This window comes from Asterias rubens, chromosome 15 (assembly GCF_902459465.1).
Source record: "Asterias rubens chromosome 15, eAstRub1.3, whole genome shotgun sequence".
In the NCBI taxonomy this organism is placed as follows: domain Eukaryota; kingdom Metazoa; phylum Echinodermata; class Asteroidea; order Forcipulatida; family Asteriidae; genus Asterias; species Asterias rubens.
Window position 1 is genome coordinate 10,460,533 of NC_047076.1, and position 16,297 is coordinate 10,476,829.

General features: G+C 37.5%; 1 protein-coding gene and 1 long non-coding RNA gene across 2 annotated transcripts in view; both read right to left on the reverse strand.

Annotated features, from left to right (window-relative positions):
* Positions 1 to 1,819: 1,819 nt before the first annotated feature.
* LOC117300145 lies at positions 1,820 to 3,998 on the reverse strand. The gene is made up of 2 exons (XR_004520145.1): positions 3,116 to 3,998; positions 1,820 to 3,082 (listed from the first exon to the last, which is right to left on the reverse strand). It is a non-coding gene; the product is annotated as an uncharacterized LOC117300145 (long non-coding RNA).
* A 2,375-nt stretch (positions 3,999 to 6,373) lies between these two features.
* LOC117300373 (sterol regulatory element-binding protein cleavage-activating protein-like) overlaps positions 6,374 to 16,297 on the reverse strand; it is a 33,003-nt gene continuing 23,079 nt past the window's right edge. Inside the window, exons 15-22 of the mRNA XM_033784150.1 lie at positions 15,010 to 15,125; positions 13,401 to 14,166; positions 13,037 to 13,235; positions 10,794 to 10,951; positions 9,964 to 10,044; positions 9,127 to 9,339; positions 7,309 to 7,371; positions 6,374 to 7,082 (exon numbers count right to left, since the gene is read on the reverse strand). Of these exons, the coding sequence (XP_033640041.1) occupies positions 6,903 to 7,082; positions 7,309 to 7,371; positions 9,127 to 9,339; positions 9,964 to 10,044; positions 10,794 to 10,951; positions 13,037 to 13,235; positions 13,401 to 14,166; positions 15,010 to 15,125 (1,776 nt within the window). The 3' untranslated portion in view covers positions 6,374 to 6,902. The remainder of the gene's footprint in view (positions 7,083 to 7,308; positions 7,372 to 9,126; positions 9,340 to 9,963; positions 10,045 to 10,793; positions 10,952 to 13,036; positions 13,236 to 13,400; positions 14,167 to 15,009; positions 15,126 to 16,297) is intronic.

A 16,297-nucleotide genomic window follows, 5' to 3' on the forward strand; every position in this document is an offset into this window, starting at 1 on the left:
TTCATGTTTTCCTACCAGTAATTGTAGCGCCGATGTCCAGACAATGCCCAAAATACGGACACGTATTTTTTGCCCAAAATCCGGACACTTTTTTTTTTTTTCTCTCTCTCCCAATAGCTTGTTGTTGCATTTCTGATCATTAAAACAAAAACATTTAAGTAAGGCCACCCTTTTTTATGTTACATTTAAGTAAGGCCACCCTTTTTTATGTTACATTTATTTTTGAAACATAGTCAGAAGATGAGGGAAATCAGTTTTTTTTCTTCAAGTTTCTTTTCACTGGCCATTACAAACATTTGTAGCTGTTCTGTTGATGCATACAGGTAATTGTTATTTCACAACAATGCCTGAAAATGAGCTTATTAGCATTGTAGAGAGTAAAAGAAAGATCGGTTTAGGGAGCCCAAGCTGCGCTCGCCCTTAACATTTGGGAGATGCTACTCTTTTTTAAAATTCAATGTTGGCATCTCTGCACCAAGTCTACATCTGAAAACCAAATAATTATTTACATACATTTGTTTTTACAAACTAGTTGGCAATTAATTTTACATCTTTGTTTTCAGAATTTCCCACTTTGTTAAATTCGATGGAGCGTTGTGATGTTTAACTTGTTTAATGGATTTGTATTTTAAAAGGTTTGATTAGTAAAATATGTTTTGTCCATAAGAGCATGTAATCATGTGGAATAAATATATTGACATAAAAATTTGATTACTGAATCTTTGTTGAACACTATGTCCTTCTTCAATAGTTGTTTGTTGCATGCAATTTAACTTTCAGTCTAGGAGCACAATCAAGTGCACTAATTTAGTGGACCTGTGATTGACCACTGACTAGCAACGTACATGCGCAGTGACTAGCAACGTACATGCGCAGTGACGTACTCACTCAAACGACTCACTTGGAAGCCTAGTCAAACATCGGCGCGGTACCAAGTTATTTAACACTCCATTGCCCCCCTCCTTTTGGAATAATGTCACTGATTCCCCTCCGCCCTTCACAAATGTTACATGTAGCTTGGAACAGGCTATTAGGAACAAGGAAGGAACCAGGGTCCCGAGGCTGGTTCCAAATGGTCAACCGCAGTAGTTCACCAATAGTCGGCCAGCACGGGTTAGAGTCAAAATAGTATACAAATATTGAGTGGCTCAGAGTGGAATGGGAGGAATATTATCACAAGGTAACATTTGGACTGTTCCTTTTCACGAGGCTTCGCCTCGTGAAATGGAACAGTTCTAATTTTACCGAGCGATAATATTCCTTCCATTCCACGAATTAAAGCCACTCAATATTTGTTTAATATAACTGACATATTAGATCCCTGTCATTTGATGTATTTTAAAAGTATAACATTATGAAAAATCACACAAATTACTGACAACCGAAAATCATATAGCGCCGCATAGCGGCAACAATGCACAACAACGCACAACCTTGTGCACAGGTGCTCCTTTGATTTAGCAGCGGCGCTCTACTGCTCAAAAACATCGGGAACAAGGATGATCCTAACTGTTGAATGGGAAATACTATTCCCCATGATCGAATACGTCTTTTTGATCGCCGGTGCGGATGGGAGTAATAGTGAATGTCACGTGAAGTAAGTTCCACCAATCAAATGACAAGGATCTGTATGTCAGTTATATAATCAACCTTAAGTGAACCATGGTGCTCACTCGAACTTGCTCTAGATTGTAAGATGGAGGGAAACCTATCCCAGGCAAGGAGTTCCAAAAATATGCAGCACATGTACATGAAAAAAAAACCTGTTTGAATGTTTCTTTGCTCTACATCTTGAATCGAAACTCAAATAAAACAGAAATCCACAATAGTAGTTTACATATTTATTTCTACATTAATTCACATGCAATATGTACATTTCATTTGGCTCTGTCAATCTTTAAATAATTCCAACACCACAGAATGTCCAGAATATTACAAATCATTTTCTTTTCTTTCTTGTATAAAAAGTACTTACAATTCTATTTTAACAACAAAAAATAATGCAAGACCAAACTATTTGTCGAGTGGAATGGAAGGTTTTTTTGATCTTGATGTTAACCAAGTACCACAATTACATAAAAAAATCATTTCAAAAACCTTCAAAACCACACCTAGTTGGGCTCGAGTCCAACTGCCTGACATCCTCTATAGGTTTGAGAGTCGAGTAACAAAAAGCTTCAAATCGCGAAGAATCAAGATTTGTCTACTACCCATCATTGTATTTTTTGTTGCACCACAAATAATGGCTTCAATCAAACAAGTTTTTAATAGTTAGAGAGAGGGAGGGAGGTTTTTTTTTGGTGACAGTGCCCACCTCCCAATACCTGTCTGCCTGTAGTACACTACAATGTAAAAGTCAGAAAACCTTTGCCTGTATGCTTTTTATATAAAGCCCTTTCGCACTGCAGTTGGTTGCCTCCAAGTTACCTGTGAAAGTTGCCTGTGAAAGTTACCTGTGAAAGTTACCTGTGAAAGTTACCTGTGAAAGTTGCCTCGTGTGACACTTGACTGCAGATTAAAAAAACGTAAGTTTTTAGTCCAAGCTACGAATACCCTCCTTGCCCACAGGTTTCTCAACTATTAAATCACAATAAAAACCCCAAACCTCCAGCAGCACCCAATAAAGGTTAATAAAATATACACTAACCTCTCACCTCAACTACACACAAAAATACAAATTCATCGATATTCTTACTCTTCAATATTAAGTTGTACACATATTGGTCAAATAGCTTGTGAAATCATTACATGAATATTCATATGTAAATCATGCCCACAGCTTATTAATAATTCATTAGTTTTGATCAGTGCATATTATGTATTGATCATATTGATAAGAAATTTCAGTTAGGATATTGCAGGATGGGCTTCCATATGGACCCCACACAGCTATGACAATGTTACACACATTACCCAATACTCAACTGAAATATAAACTGTCCAGAAACTTGCACTACAAATGAAGGATCTACAAGCAATGTACTACTGCCATGACTGTCCAATGTTGCAAAAGCTGATTGCATGTTCCGCAAGCTTGTCTTGTACAAGACGTTGAATTGATAAAACCTTGAATTGATAAAACCTTGTCTTGTACAAGACGTTGAATTGATAAAACCTTGAATTGATAAAACCATAAGCCCTATACGTTATGTACATGCACGTACATGTACACTCACGCAACACACGCAGCAACTATTCAACCGTTAGGGGGCGTTTCTGCCATTGTAAAGTGTGTAGAATCAGTCAGATAACCATCAACTGAACTTATTCAACAGACCAGCCAGAATATGAAGACATTTAATCTTTTCCCTTTTTGTTAGGTTTTAGGCTTTCCTTTGGGAAAAAATCTCCTTGCCGAATACTGAATAACTTTCAACTTAAGCTTTATCTTCGTTTGTATGGCCAACCCATTTCATGAAAATATACATTAAAAGTTTTTATATTCTACCTTAAAATAAAATTGTTCAAGCCACACATAGGTAAAAAAAAAAGTATAAAATTGTTCTCTAAATTATTCAAAAGAAATAAATATTCTTTGCTAATGGCACATCTCTAAAATTGAAATAGTATTGTTAATAAAAACCCAGAAAAGCTGAAATAAAACTGCATTGTAGAGTAATATACCTAATACTTTATCATTTAAATGACGCATAATCTTTTCTTTACCAATTCATAGTGCAACCAAAGTATGTAACCTAAAAAAAGATTACACAAAATAAAGAACCCCAAATAAAGGATGGTTTACAAAGTTAAAGCATACTATAAAACCGTTAATCTAGTTACCACGGAGTAGGTCGAGATTACCAGTTAACTTGTTTATACAACCCAGTTTATATAAGCCAAGAGATGTTTAGTTACTGTCAACCTTTGAGCCAAATCCTTATTTTGTTGAAATTTAAAAGTACTTCAAACTGCCTTAATTTCCAGGGACACTGGTCTTTGAACAAGTTGTGCTCAGTATTATTCCTTGATTTCACAAAGAGCTAAGATTGATCTTAAAGGGAAGGTACATTTTTGGTAGTTACTCAAAACAAATATTAACTTAAAAACTGACTTGGTAACAAGTATTGGAGAGCTGTTAATAGTAACAAACATTGTGGGAAACAACTCCCTCTGAAGTAACATAGTTTTTGAGAAAGAGGTAATTTCTCACTAAAATAATAAAAGACTTCAAGCTAGAAGTCTTTTATTCCTATCTGAAAGCACACAAATTCGTCCAACAAGGGTGTTTTTTCCCCCATAATTTTCTCGCAACTTTGATGACCGATTGAGCCCAAATTTTCACAGGCTTGTTATTTTACGCTTATGATGGGATACACCAAGTGAGAAGACCGGTCTTTGACCATTACCAAATGTGTACTTTCCCTTTAACTGCTTTTCAATCTCAATTGCTAAGCAGAGTGTAATGGCACAATACAAACACTTTTGGCACTATCAACAACTCATCTTGAGATGAATCTGAAGCCGTTTTTGTTAAAATACCGTGACTTTTCTGTTGAATGGGAACACAGCTGTAGTGCTTTGTCAAATCAGCCCATTACGCATCATGATCATAATATACAGTTGGACAACAATCTTCCCATTATTTTAAAGACAGAAATTTAAGTTAAAAAGGCAAGAAAGACGAAAGAGACACAATTCTACTGTATTCTCACGCTGAAGGTAACTTTGTTTTAAAGGGTACAGATTTGTTTTACCAATTCTTTCTGGGAAAACCAATATTTGTAGATTGCACTTTTCAGCTGAATACAATGTTACTCTGTTACAAAATTTCCCACAATTACTACAAAGTAAATCATAAGTTCATCATATGATGTACCCAAGGATTAATGGAGGCTTTAGAATGCTACAAGTCAGAAGTCTCCTTAAGTAAATTTCCATTCTTCTCTTAGTTCTGATCATGCGCTGATTTCCATGATCACAGGATTTTTACCTGCCAAGTGTGCTGCTATCTAGAGTCCTGTACTATTTTCAAGAGTTGCTTCAAAGCAAAAGATGGTTAGTAGGATTTTAAACTTTGCATGGTGGAAGTATAACTATAGTGAAAGAGAGGTTTGCGATAACACCATGTGAATATCTCGTTTTGAGTAGTGTTAGTGAAAGAGAGGTTTGCGATAACTCCATGTGAATATCTCGTTTTGAGTAGTGTTAGTGAAAGAGAGGTTTGCGATAACTCCATGTGAATATCTCGTTTTGAGTAGTGTTAGTGAAAGAGAGGTTTGCGATAACTCCATGTGAATATCTCGTTTTGAGTAGTGTTAGTGAAAGAGAGGTTTGCGATAACACCATGTGAATATCTCGTTTTGAGTAGTGTTAGTGAAAGAGAGGTTTGCGATAACACCATGTGAATATCTCGTTTTGAGTAGTGTTAGTGAAAGAGAGGTTTGCGATAACACCATGTGAATATTTCGTTTTGAGTAGTGCTAGTTCTGAAAAGAACCGGTGGTAAACGAAGAGAAAAATAACGTTGTAAATAACGCCAGATACTAGCCTTGAGTACCTGGCAAGATCTTGCCAGATTACCGTTGACCTCGCATCCATTTACATGTGTACGCACATTACACTTGATTACATGCATATGAAAGCACAGTTAAATTAACTGCTCTTGTATGTAGCTGACAAATTATGTCACTTCGGAGTAGACCAATATTGAAAGCTTACTTCACTGCAAGTTAATCCACTGATTATTATTGGGCCTGTAAGACCAGTGCCTGTCTTTATCCTTACGGATAAAGAAGATAGGGGACCAGATTAGAGATACGTCCCGTAAATTTACAATTGGTGGGCAAAATATAAAAGTTTCTTCAAAATATAAAACTATAACCTATTAGTACCTTATCATCAACCAAAGCAAGGTGAAGGTTGAATGAGGTGCACCTTAGTATAACTGTAATAAGAGAAACACCATTTGGTATCTGTCATGTTAAAATAACATGGGGACTAAAACCATGGATGGTTAAGGAGCTTTCTGTGCACGATATCCCATTCAGGATAAAAACCAAAATCCTTCATTCAGAAATCTGAAACCCCCAAAATATACCCCATTCAAGGTATATATCTTCAAGCCAGTGGACACTATTGGTAATTGTCAAAGACTAGCCTTCACAGTTGGTGTATCTCAACTTATGCATAAAATAACTAACCTGTGAAAATTTGAGCTCAATCGGTCATCGAAGTTGCGAGATAATAACGAAAGAAAAAATAACCCTTGAACCCGAAGTTGTGTGCGTTAAGATGGTTGATTTTGAGACCTCAAGTTCTAAACTTGAGGTCTCAAAATCAAATTCGCAGAAAATTACTTCTTTCTTGAAAACTACGTCACTTTAGAGGGAGCCATTTCTCACAATGTGTTATACTATCAACCTCTCCCCATTACTCGTTACCAAGGAAGGTTTTATACTAATAAATATTTTGAGTAATTACCAATAGTGTCCACTGCCTTTAATTGCATACTGCTTTGCTGGTGCTTCAAAGCCAACATTGTTCCTAAATCATGGCATGTTATAAAAAGAATTTGAAAGAACCATTCGCAATCAGTGCACCCTACATTACAAGCCGCAAACTTAGTCCTGTTCAATAAACATTCTGAAAAATGGTGCTGTTTTAAGAGCAGCTTTGATGAAAGTTTGGTCTTAATTTGGCAAATTAATATGGCAAATTAAACTTTGAAAAGGCTAGACTGCTTACGCTAGTGACAAGCAGTACAAAAACATCTCCTGATACGAGTAAATACTTTTGGTTATATCCCCTGTTCAGGATGCTTAGAGGTAAATTACCTCATTCAGGAGATTAAACTGAGGTACCATTCCATGACGTCATTGGCCACAGTCCTGACTGGGGTATACAACTATTTGGGCAGTGTTTGAGGAGTGTTCCAGAGAAGATCGGCAACAACTCTTTCATCAGTCAGTTTTCTTGAGCTCTGTAGGGAATGTGACCAATCGTAGATCGTTGCCGTAGTCACAGACGACTGCCTTGCCTTGTTCTGTGACTACAATCTGTCGTACTGCTTGTTCACCCCCTCCTAGCTCCACCACACGTAATGGCTCACCATTAATGATGTCCCACACTGCTAAATAGCCCTGTAAGAAAAAATCAACCATTAAAATGTAAGTGATGTTTGAAGGTGTGCACGGTGTGAAAAAAATAAGAAGTAACGTAATTTCCTGCGGATAGGAGCTCGGCAGATAGGGGGCAGTCCCCCACAATTCACAGAAATACTATTTTTTCAGTGTGGGGAAAAAACAGTGATTTAAAATAATTTCAGAAAATAAGTTTGACATCTACAAAGAAGAAGTAATATCTTACCTGTCCACCTGTGACCATGAGAACATTGGATAAAGAGACAACCGTCCCACTGCATCCTGGGTCCTGTAGCCAGAACGACATAGATTAGAATTATTATTTGAACAAGTATTATTATTAATTGTTTGTCCAAAACAAACAAAACCGATAAATGAATAAGTAAACCAGACAAAAAAAGTAAGCAATAGAAAATAAACAAATAAGTGAGTAGGCCTGAGATAAATAATAAGTAATATAAGTGCGAAAAAATAGTTTTTATTTTAGTAAAAAGAGGAAATAATTAAGTAAACATAAACAAAAATATATATTTTATGTTAAAATAAAAATAAGAATTAACAATATAAACAATTAAGTAAATAATAAAAACAAAAATTAAAAATAACAATACTAGAAACAATAAATCATGGAAATAGACAACTAGGGGCCAAAATTGATTGAGCGACCAACTATAAGTACATATACCGTGCATCTACATGTACAGTACATGTTCAATTCAAATGCTATTATTATCACAAAACAACCCATAACATTAGGACCCATTTTCATGGCTCTGCTTACTGCCAAATTATGCGCTTACAATTCTATTCAATACAATTCAATTCAATTCAATAGAACATTTATTTCCACATTTGCACAGGGAGGCATCATCCTAAAAGCTGAGGCTTGTGATAATGTGCCCGTTACATTAATACAAAACAGATTAGGATAAACAACCTTAATGGTAGAATAAGGAAATATAAAACTGTGAAGAGTTAGAACAAAGTACACAGGGAGAAAAAATTTCAGAGTTAAGAAACAATGGCAATAATTAGCCTAAATATAAAACAAAGTAGACAAAATGACAAATGATACAACCAATACAATTTAGAGATAACAATTTAGTACATGAGTCAGGTTTAGATACATTTTAAGCATGACAATATATATCATGCAAGATCACAGTTCTCCGCTTTCTGTAAAAGTGCTGAACTTTTTCTTTTTTTCGACCCAATCTTAGGTCAGAGATTTGTAAGTTTATTCCCCATTTTCCTAAGGACTCCGTCTAAAAGCCTTTTCAAGATATGGGGAACACAATGCTACAACACTATAAGGTTTGGGTCAATTTGTGTGAATACATGTACACCCAAAGCAAAACATCCACCTCCATTCACTCTTTCAAAACATCCACCTCCATTCACTCTTTCAAAACATCCACCTCCATTCACTCTTTCAAAACATCCACCTCCATTCACTCTTTCAAAACATCCACCTCCATTCACTCTTTCAAAACATCCACCTCCATTCACTCTTTCAAAACATCCACCTCCATTCACTCTTTCAAAACATCCACCTCCATTCACTCTTTCAAAACATCCACCTCCATTCACTCTTTCAAAACATCCACCTCCATTCACTCTTTCAAAACATCCACCTCCATTCACTCTTTCAAAACATCCACCTCCATTCACTCTTTCAAAACATCCACCTCCATTCACTCTTTCAAAACATCCACCTCCATTCACTCTTTCAAAACATCCACCTCCATTCACTCTTTCAAAACATCTCTCAAAACACACCTCATGTCAATAGATCCATTCTTTTGTACTTAATCTGTTTTTTTATTATTTTTGTTTGAATTTTTCTCTGTAATAGCGCCCTGAGCACTTTTGTGGATTTGTGCGCTCTATAAGACCTTGTTATTATTATTATTATTATTATTATTACACTCCTATCATGTCCGCCATACCTAAAAAAGGCTTATTGGAATATGAGAGGATCACAAAACTGAATTGGAATCTTTGGAGTCCTTCTCAAATCATCTGTGACTACCTATGACCTTACCAGTTGAATAACATGTATCATACGTCCTCTCCTGCGCTTCCAGACACACAATCTGTTATCCATTCCCACACTGATTACATGTTCCTGACTCAGTGTGACTGAAAGCACCGTACTGACGTGCCCCCACAGTGAATGGAGACACGCACCGGTAAGAGTGTCCCACAGTCTCACCATGCCGTCATCCGATCCACTCGCTATCTGGTAAGAGTTGTGCTACAAGTACAAGGGAAAATGATTTATTATTCGTCCAGGCTTTAAAAACATCAAAAACACACACAGAAACAATAACAAGAAACGTATGGAAAACATTTAGATACATTGGGATTGCCCAAAAGCGAACCAAATCACTCTCCACAGGAACAATCCCTTTTAGGTATACAAGTAAGACTTGAAACAAGCAATCAAAAAGGGGAACATTTTAGAAATAGAACTGAACCATAGCTGCATTAATAAAGCGCTTTAACACTGTTTCAAAGCGTTGTGCAGTCAAATACATATACAGAATAAAAACATAAGCCGGAATAGCAATTTGATTTAAAATTCATAACAGTAAAAAAGAGAAGCGAATGGAATAAAAATTGCAATCAGTTGGCCTATCCCTATTGGCCAGCCGTCGATTTCACAAAACTCTTCCTAACTTAAGACTAATCTTAGGACTTAGGACGAGTCCCAACCCTGCACTGTAGCATGCAGACCTTAAGATTAATCCTAAGTTAGGAAGAGTTACTCGTCCTAACTCGAGATAAGACGAGTCCTAACTCTTTGTGAAATCGACGGCAGTTCATGTAGGGATATTAAATAAAACATTGTACTAAGTTTTACATTTCATCAACCTACCTTATCTACGTAGAGGGTTGTTACACTGCCCGTGTGGCCACGTAATGTGTATGTACAAAGGGAATCCTCCAATCTGAAAACCTGAATAAAGAAGAAACAGTACACACTCTTTAAGAAAAGTAGCTCAACTGCAACAAAGGGAATCTTCCAATCTTAAAACCTGAATAAAGAAGAAACAGTACACACTCTTTAAGAAAAGTAGCTCAACTGCAACTGCAATGCATGCTACCGGACCACCTTGGTAGCAATTTTGCAGTAAAAGGGAGATAAATGGAAACCAGCTTTTTCACTAGGTCTTATTTCAAATAAAAATTGGGATGCTTTTTAACAGTGAACTAATAAGCCAGTCTGACCACTAGAATATCGACTGGTCCTCTGTGTTGTAACTGGCATTTGGCCAGCGGACCACTGATGAGGAAAAACACTGTCGGCTAACCAACCTTTAGTGTATGATCTTGACTAGCTGTCACTGCCTGGTCCCTAGCGACTTATACATCGTTAATAGGCTGCTAACCAACCTTTAGTGTATGATCTTGACTAGCTGTCACTGCCTGGTCCCTAGCGACTTATACATCGTTAATAGGCTGCTAACCAACCTTTAGTGTATGATCTTGACTAGCTGTCACTGCCTGGTCCCTAGCGACTTATACATCGTTAATAGGCTGCTAACCAACCTTTAGTGTATGATCTTGACTAGCTGTCACTGCCTGGTCCCTAGCGACTTATACATCGTTAATAGGCTGCTAACCAACCTTTAGTGTATGATCTTGACTAGCTGTCACTGCCTGGTCCCTAGCGACTTATACATCGTTAATAGGCTGCTAACCAACCTTTAGTGTATGATCTTGACTAGCTGTCACTGCCTGGTCCCTAGCGACTTGTACATCATTAATAGGCTGCTGATGGGCCTGTACTGAAGCTTGCCGTGAGCAGAATACAGCGCCCCCTAGAGGCACAAAATCAGATGTAGACCAACTCCGAAGCTTACCTGTAATGTCAATACAAAGTCATTGAATGTTAGTTACTATGTGCTGTTTAGTGCCAAACTTTCAAACATAGGTTTGGCTAAAATGTCTGCATGCGACATTTTATTATTTAATGCTACACTAAAAGCAACAAAAGATACATCAATGAGCAATTAAAACACAGAGGAAGGAAAAGAAACAGCTGGAGCCGAAGGAATGCCTAAAAGAAACACAGTTCCTGTCTAGAGGCTCTCCTCTCCAGCTGGACTTAAAGAGAACAACAATAAATTGAAATGTAAAAAAACACATAAATGAATCAATACATACAAACAGCGATCATAGTATTAAAAATACAAATGAAAATACACACACAAGGGCATGCAAGAAAGATTAAAACATAAATGAAATAAGAACTTTTAAATGGGACAATAATAACAACAACAATGAACAGTTTTTATGTAGAGCAAAATTACAATGACGTCTCAAAGCGCTTTAGGAAAGTAAAGAGTAAAAAAACAGGACTGTTGAACACAACAATTACAGAAAATACAGAGAACAAAATGCAAACAATGAAAAATACAAGTCATTTCACAAAAGATATGTCTTCAAATTAGACTTAAATTGTTCTAGGTAGGAGCTTTCTTTTATACTACTAGGGAGTGAATTCCAGAGTTCAGGAGATGCAACCTGAAAAAGCAGACCTTCGTTTATAGAAATAGAAGGAGCTCTTTTAATCGCTCTCCTGAGAATACTCAGGAGCTCAATTTGATCTCCTAAAAAATCACTCTTCTTAGATTTGTTTGACTAGCATACTAAGTTTATGATTACTAAAATGGTCAGGTCGGATCGGACTCGGACGTACACAAATAAAATTTACAGTAAGCTTGGGCGATATCGATTTATTTTATTCACGATATATCGCCGACAATATATCGCGATAATTTAATATAATCGCGATTAATGAAATTTGACATCAGTCCAAGTGAAAGTTGTAGAAGAGACAGTCCTAGCATAAGAGAGGTGTTCTAATGACCTATTCTTCTGGTTTTACTCCAAACCTATGGGGTGCAAGATGTCTCAGCTAGCAAATACATCGCAATATTTAATCGATATATCGATATATCAGGATTATCACGATAAATCGTGATATATCGCGATATATCGATATTTCGATTAAAACCAAATCCATCCGATATCGAAATCGTGTCCAAATTAATATCGCGATATTCGATAATATCGTGATATCGCCCAAGCTTAATTTACAGACAAAATAAAATAAAACAACCCTGATCCCACTCCCGTGTGACAAAATACAGCACGATTTTTAAGGTTTTATGTTAAATGTTTCCTTTTTTCTAAAATGTTTTCACATTTGATATAAAGCATTAAAAAATACACATTTTCTTACGAGAAAATACATCTTTGATTCATGGTAGATCTAGCAGTAGTTCTAGTATTGCACGGACGACGTATACAGCAGCGTGTGTGTGTACGGACGTGTAGTAATGTACCCGGCTGCGAGTTCGTAAAGCTAGCAATCTGATAATTGCGCTGCTCAATCTCGAGATTACACAACAGATTTTGATTGAGCTACGTATGCCGACGGTATGCGCTTCGCCCTCGCATTTGCGCCGCCTGGAAATGCGCTAAAACTCCCACGTGACACGTCGAGTCTTGTCTCAATGCGTTTATTGCTGGTTCGCGTAGATTTTACCAATAGAGGGCGTTTAATATCACGCTAGTGCTTCGATCCAAAGCGACCTCTAGCGTTCAATGTTTCTTTTATTTATTGTCGCACGAAAAGTAACAACGACTGGCGTGAAATCTGCTTTTGTGTTATAAATAAAATACACTGTAATGATCGAGGAGGAGCGCTGTCGATCGCGCACCTGAAAACAGACCCAGGAGCGCGGTATGAGCGCGAGCGCGATCGCGCTCCTCAAAAACGAAGGTCTGAAAAAGCCCTTTGCCCATAAGCTTTAGTGGTGGCTGGAAAAGGAGTGAGAAGGTTTTTGGAGCCAGAGCCAATATTTCTAGTAGGGCAATAGTCGTGGATTAAGGAAGTAAATTGAAAACAAAATATGGGTATAGCCTTAGTTTGAACGTACCTCTGTTGCCTTCTGCAAGATGGTCATTGAAGAGAGCTTGATTGATATGAACTGAGTGATGAGTAACAAGTTCTAGGAACTCTAGGGTACCGTTGAGTCGAGCAATAACGAGGTGGGATCCAGCGATGCATAGACCTGTTGCTCCGATGGGATTGTCCTCATAAGAACCTAGGAGGAATCCATTACTGGGATCCCATAACTAAAGGATAGAAAACAATTTGCACAGTCAGTTTAATTAATCTATAGATTAACCCTCTGGTTACCAAATTATTATTAGAAGTTAGTAATTTGGCATAAAAAAAAGAACAATACAAAATACAGGGATAATAAAACAAAACAGCTGAATATTAAAGAGTATACTAACCTCTATTCTGCCATTACTGCATCCCACTACTACCATATGATCACTACACTCCATGCACCAGATGAGAGGCGGTGGGACACCCACCAACGAAGACGTCATCCCTGAATCTCCACCCGCTTCAAGCTGCCTCAATAAACTCTCATCAAATGAGAATCTATTGTGATTAACACACTGAGCCGGACTCTTGTTCACGTCTCCCGGATCCTGAGGATTATGTTCGTACCTCAGTCCCATGGACCCAGCCGAGGCAGTTCGAGGTCTCATATGACCCCCTAGTTCATTGATTGTGGTTAGGTTCTGGGAGGATCTATTAAGGAGCGGGGATGACAAGTCTTGATAAACATCATCCAGTCCCTCGTCCTCCTCATCAGCAGTGCCATAGCGTTGCTGCGTTTGCATCAAATAAGAATCCACTATTGTCTTAAAGTCATAACCATTTCCAGAGCTCCTTGGTGTGCCTAGACCTCCATTCACATCCAGCTCTGTGCTTCTGGATTCCGGCGACGCACTATAAACACCCGATGACATCCTATCATCCTGACTACCATTCCCAGCATCACCGGAGCTCAACCCAAAGTCAGTTGATATAGCTCCTGAGAGATCTAAATGATTATGTAAATGGCCGTTTCTGCGATTGACTGGGCAGTTGGCCTTTTCACATGACATATTATCGCTCCAGCTATGCTGCCTCATGGGTAGACCCCCACCGGAGCCATGACGTGTTCTGGTGTTACCACTCCCTAGACGTCTCCTTGTCTTAAAGTAGCTGCATGGGAAAGAGAAATTAGGTGGGTGGTGATAGAGAAACAATAAGCAGGCATTATATTTGGTCCTTGGAAAAAAGTAGGAATTGTTTATAAAGTACAGGGACTGACCTACATGTACACACCGTCAAGTCTCTAATATACATTCCAGGCTATTTAATCACAATTTTCCAGATATTTCTGAGGGCCAAACAAATCTGAAAATAGACTTGAGTAGGAAAAATGTTTGTATGTTATTTATCAGCAAGGAAGCTGCTACTATATAATAAGTTACATTTTAAAGCCAGTGGACACTATTGGTAATTGTCAAAGACTAGCCTTCACAATTGGTGTATCTCAACATACGCATAAAATAACAAACCTGTGAAAATTTGAGCTCAATCGGTCATCGAACTTGGGAGATAATAATGAAAGAAAAAACACCTTTGTCACACAAAGTTTTGTGCGTTTAGATGGTTGATTTCGAGACCTCAAGTTCTAAACTTGAGGTCTTGCAATCAAATTCGTGGAAAATTACTTGTTTCTCAAAAACTATGGCACTTCAGAGGGAGCTGTTTCTCACAATGTTTTATACCATCAATCTCTCCCCATTACTCGTCACCAAGAAAGGTTTTATGCTAATAATTATTTTGAGTAATTACCAAATTCCACTGCCTTTAACAACTAAATTTACAAATTTCTTATTTTTTACATTTGACCCCTGTTGGCCTGTTTTGGCTTTGTTCTCCATAAAAAATGTTTTCTGACAACTGACTCAAATAGCTTGATCGCAAGGTCTACTCCGCTGATGTAGTACTGTAAACTAAAAAGTTGAAGTAAAGACACAAAGAATTGTAAGGACCTACCTTTGACGATCAATGCATATCGTGCATTCTCCACTCGTACCATCCCATATGCGAATTTCTCCCCCTAAGCAGCAACTTGCAATCCAAGAACCCTCACTTGCTAAGCACTCTATCTCCTACAAAATAATAATAATTACAATGGACATTAATATTGCCAAACATATGTATGAATATACTCTACTGCATAAAAGAGAAAAGGTAATACAAATTCACAAACAGATCAAAAAAGGAATTGAAGACAGTGGACACTATTCGTAATTTTCGTAGACCAGTCTTCTCATTTGGTGTATCTCAACATATACATAAAATAACAAACCTGTGAAAATTTTAGCTCAATCGGTCATCGAAGTTGCGAGATAATAATGAAAGAAAAAACACCCTTGTCACACGAAGAATTTTGAGACCTCAAATTCTAAACTTGAGGTTTCAAAATCAAATTCGTGGAAAAATACTTCTTTCTCGAAAACTATGTCACTTCAGAGGGAGCCATTTCTCACAATGTTTTATACCATCAACCTCTCCCCACTACTCATTACCGAGTAAAGTTTTATGCTAACAAATGTTTTCAGTAATTACCAATAGTGTCCACTGCCTTTAAATGAGTGAAGTAAACAGGTTTTTTCCTTAAAGTGACTATTGTCTAATACAAGGAGTAAGATTCTTCCATAGTTTTGGATCACTGGTCGACACAAATGCTGGATCACCTAGGGTAGTCCTAGGTGTAACACAACATACAACATACAGCTTTGAAGTGGCTACATTCAGTGTACAGGTGTATGGTGGACGACATTTGTACATCACACAAGAACTTTGAGAACGGTTTGGAGATCACAGATTAATAGTTATAATAATAACTAGTTCTTATACTTTATTGACCCATTTCACCTGACGTCATCATCAGAATAATCTTGGATGCGCCATTTTGGTTGTCAATGTCAATGTGTGTTATTCAGAGAAGTGCGCATTTTAGGTGACGCAACGTTTACACATAAACCTATTGACCACCAACATGGTGAGCGTGGCATCAGTTGTCGCGTGTGACGTGCGTGCATGGGGGTCAATAGTGCATTTTACAATAACCAAACAGGCAACTATTCTAATGCAAAAAAACAATTAATTTTTAAGGTATTTTGGCGGTGCCAATAGTCTGGTTAGCTTAATTTGGTTTTGCTTAGATTATGTTTGAGGCCCTGAGCTAGAGTGACATTAGGCCCTGAGCTAGAGTGACATTAGGCCCTGAGCTAGAGTTCAGTTCACTGACACTATACAAAATACACAGGACTTAAAG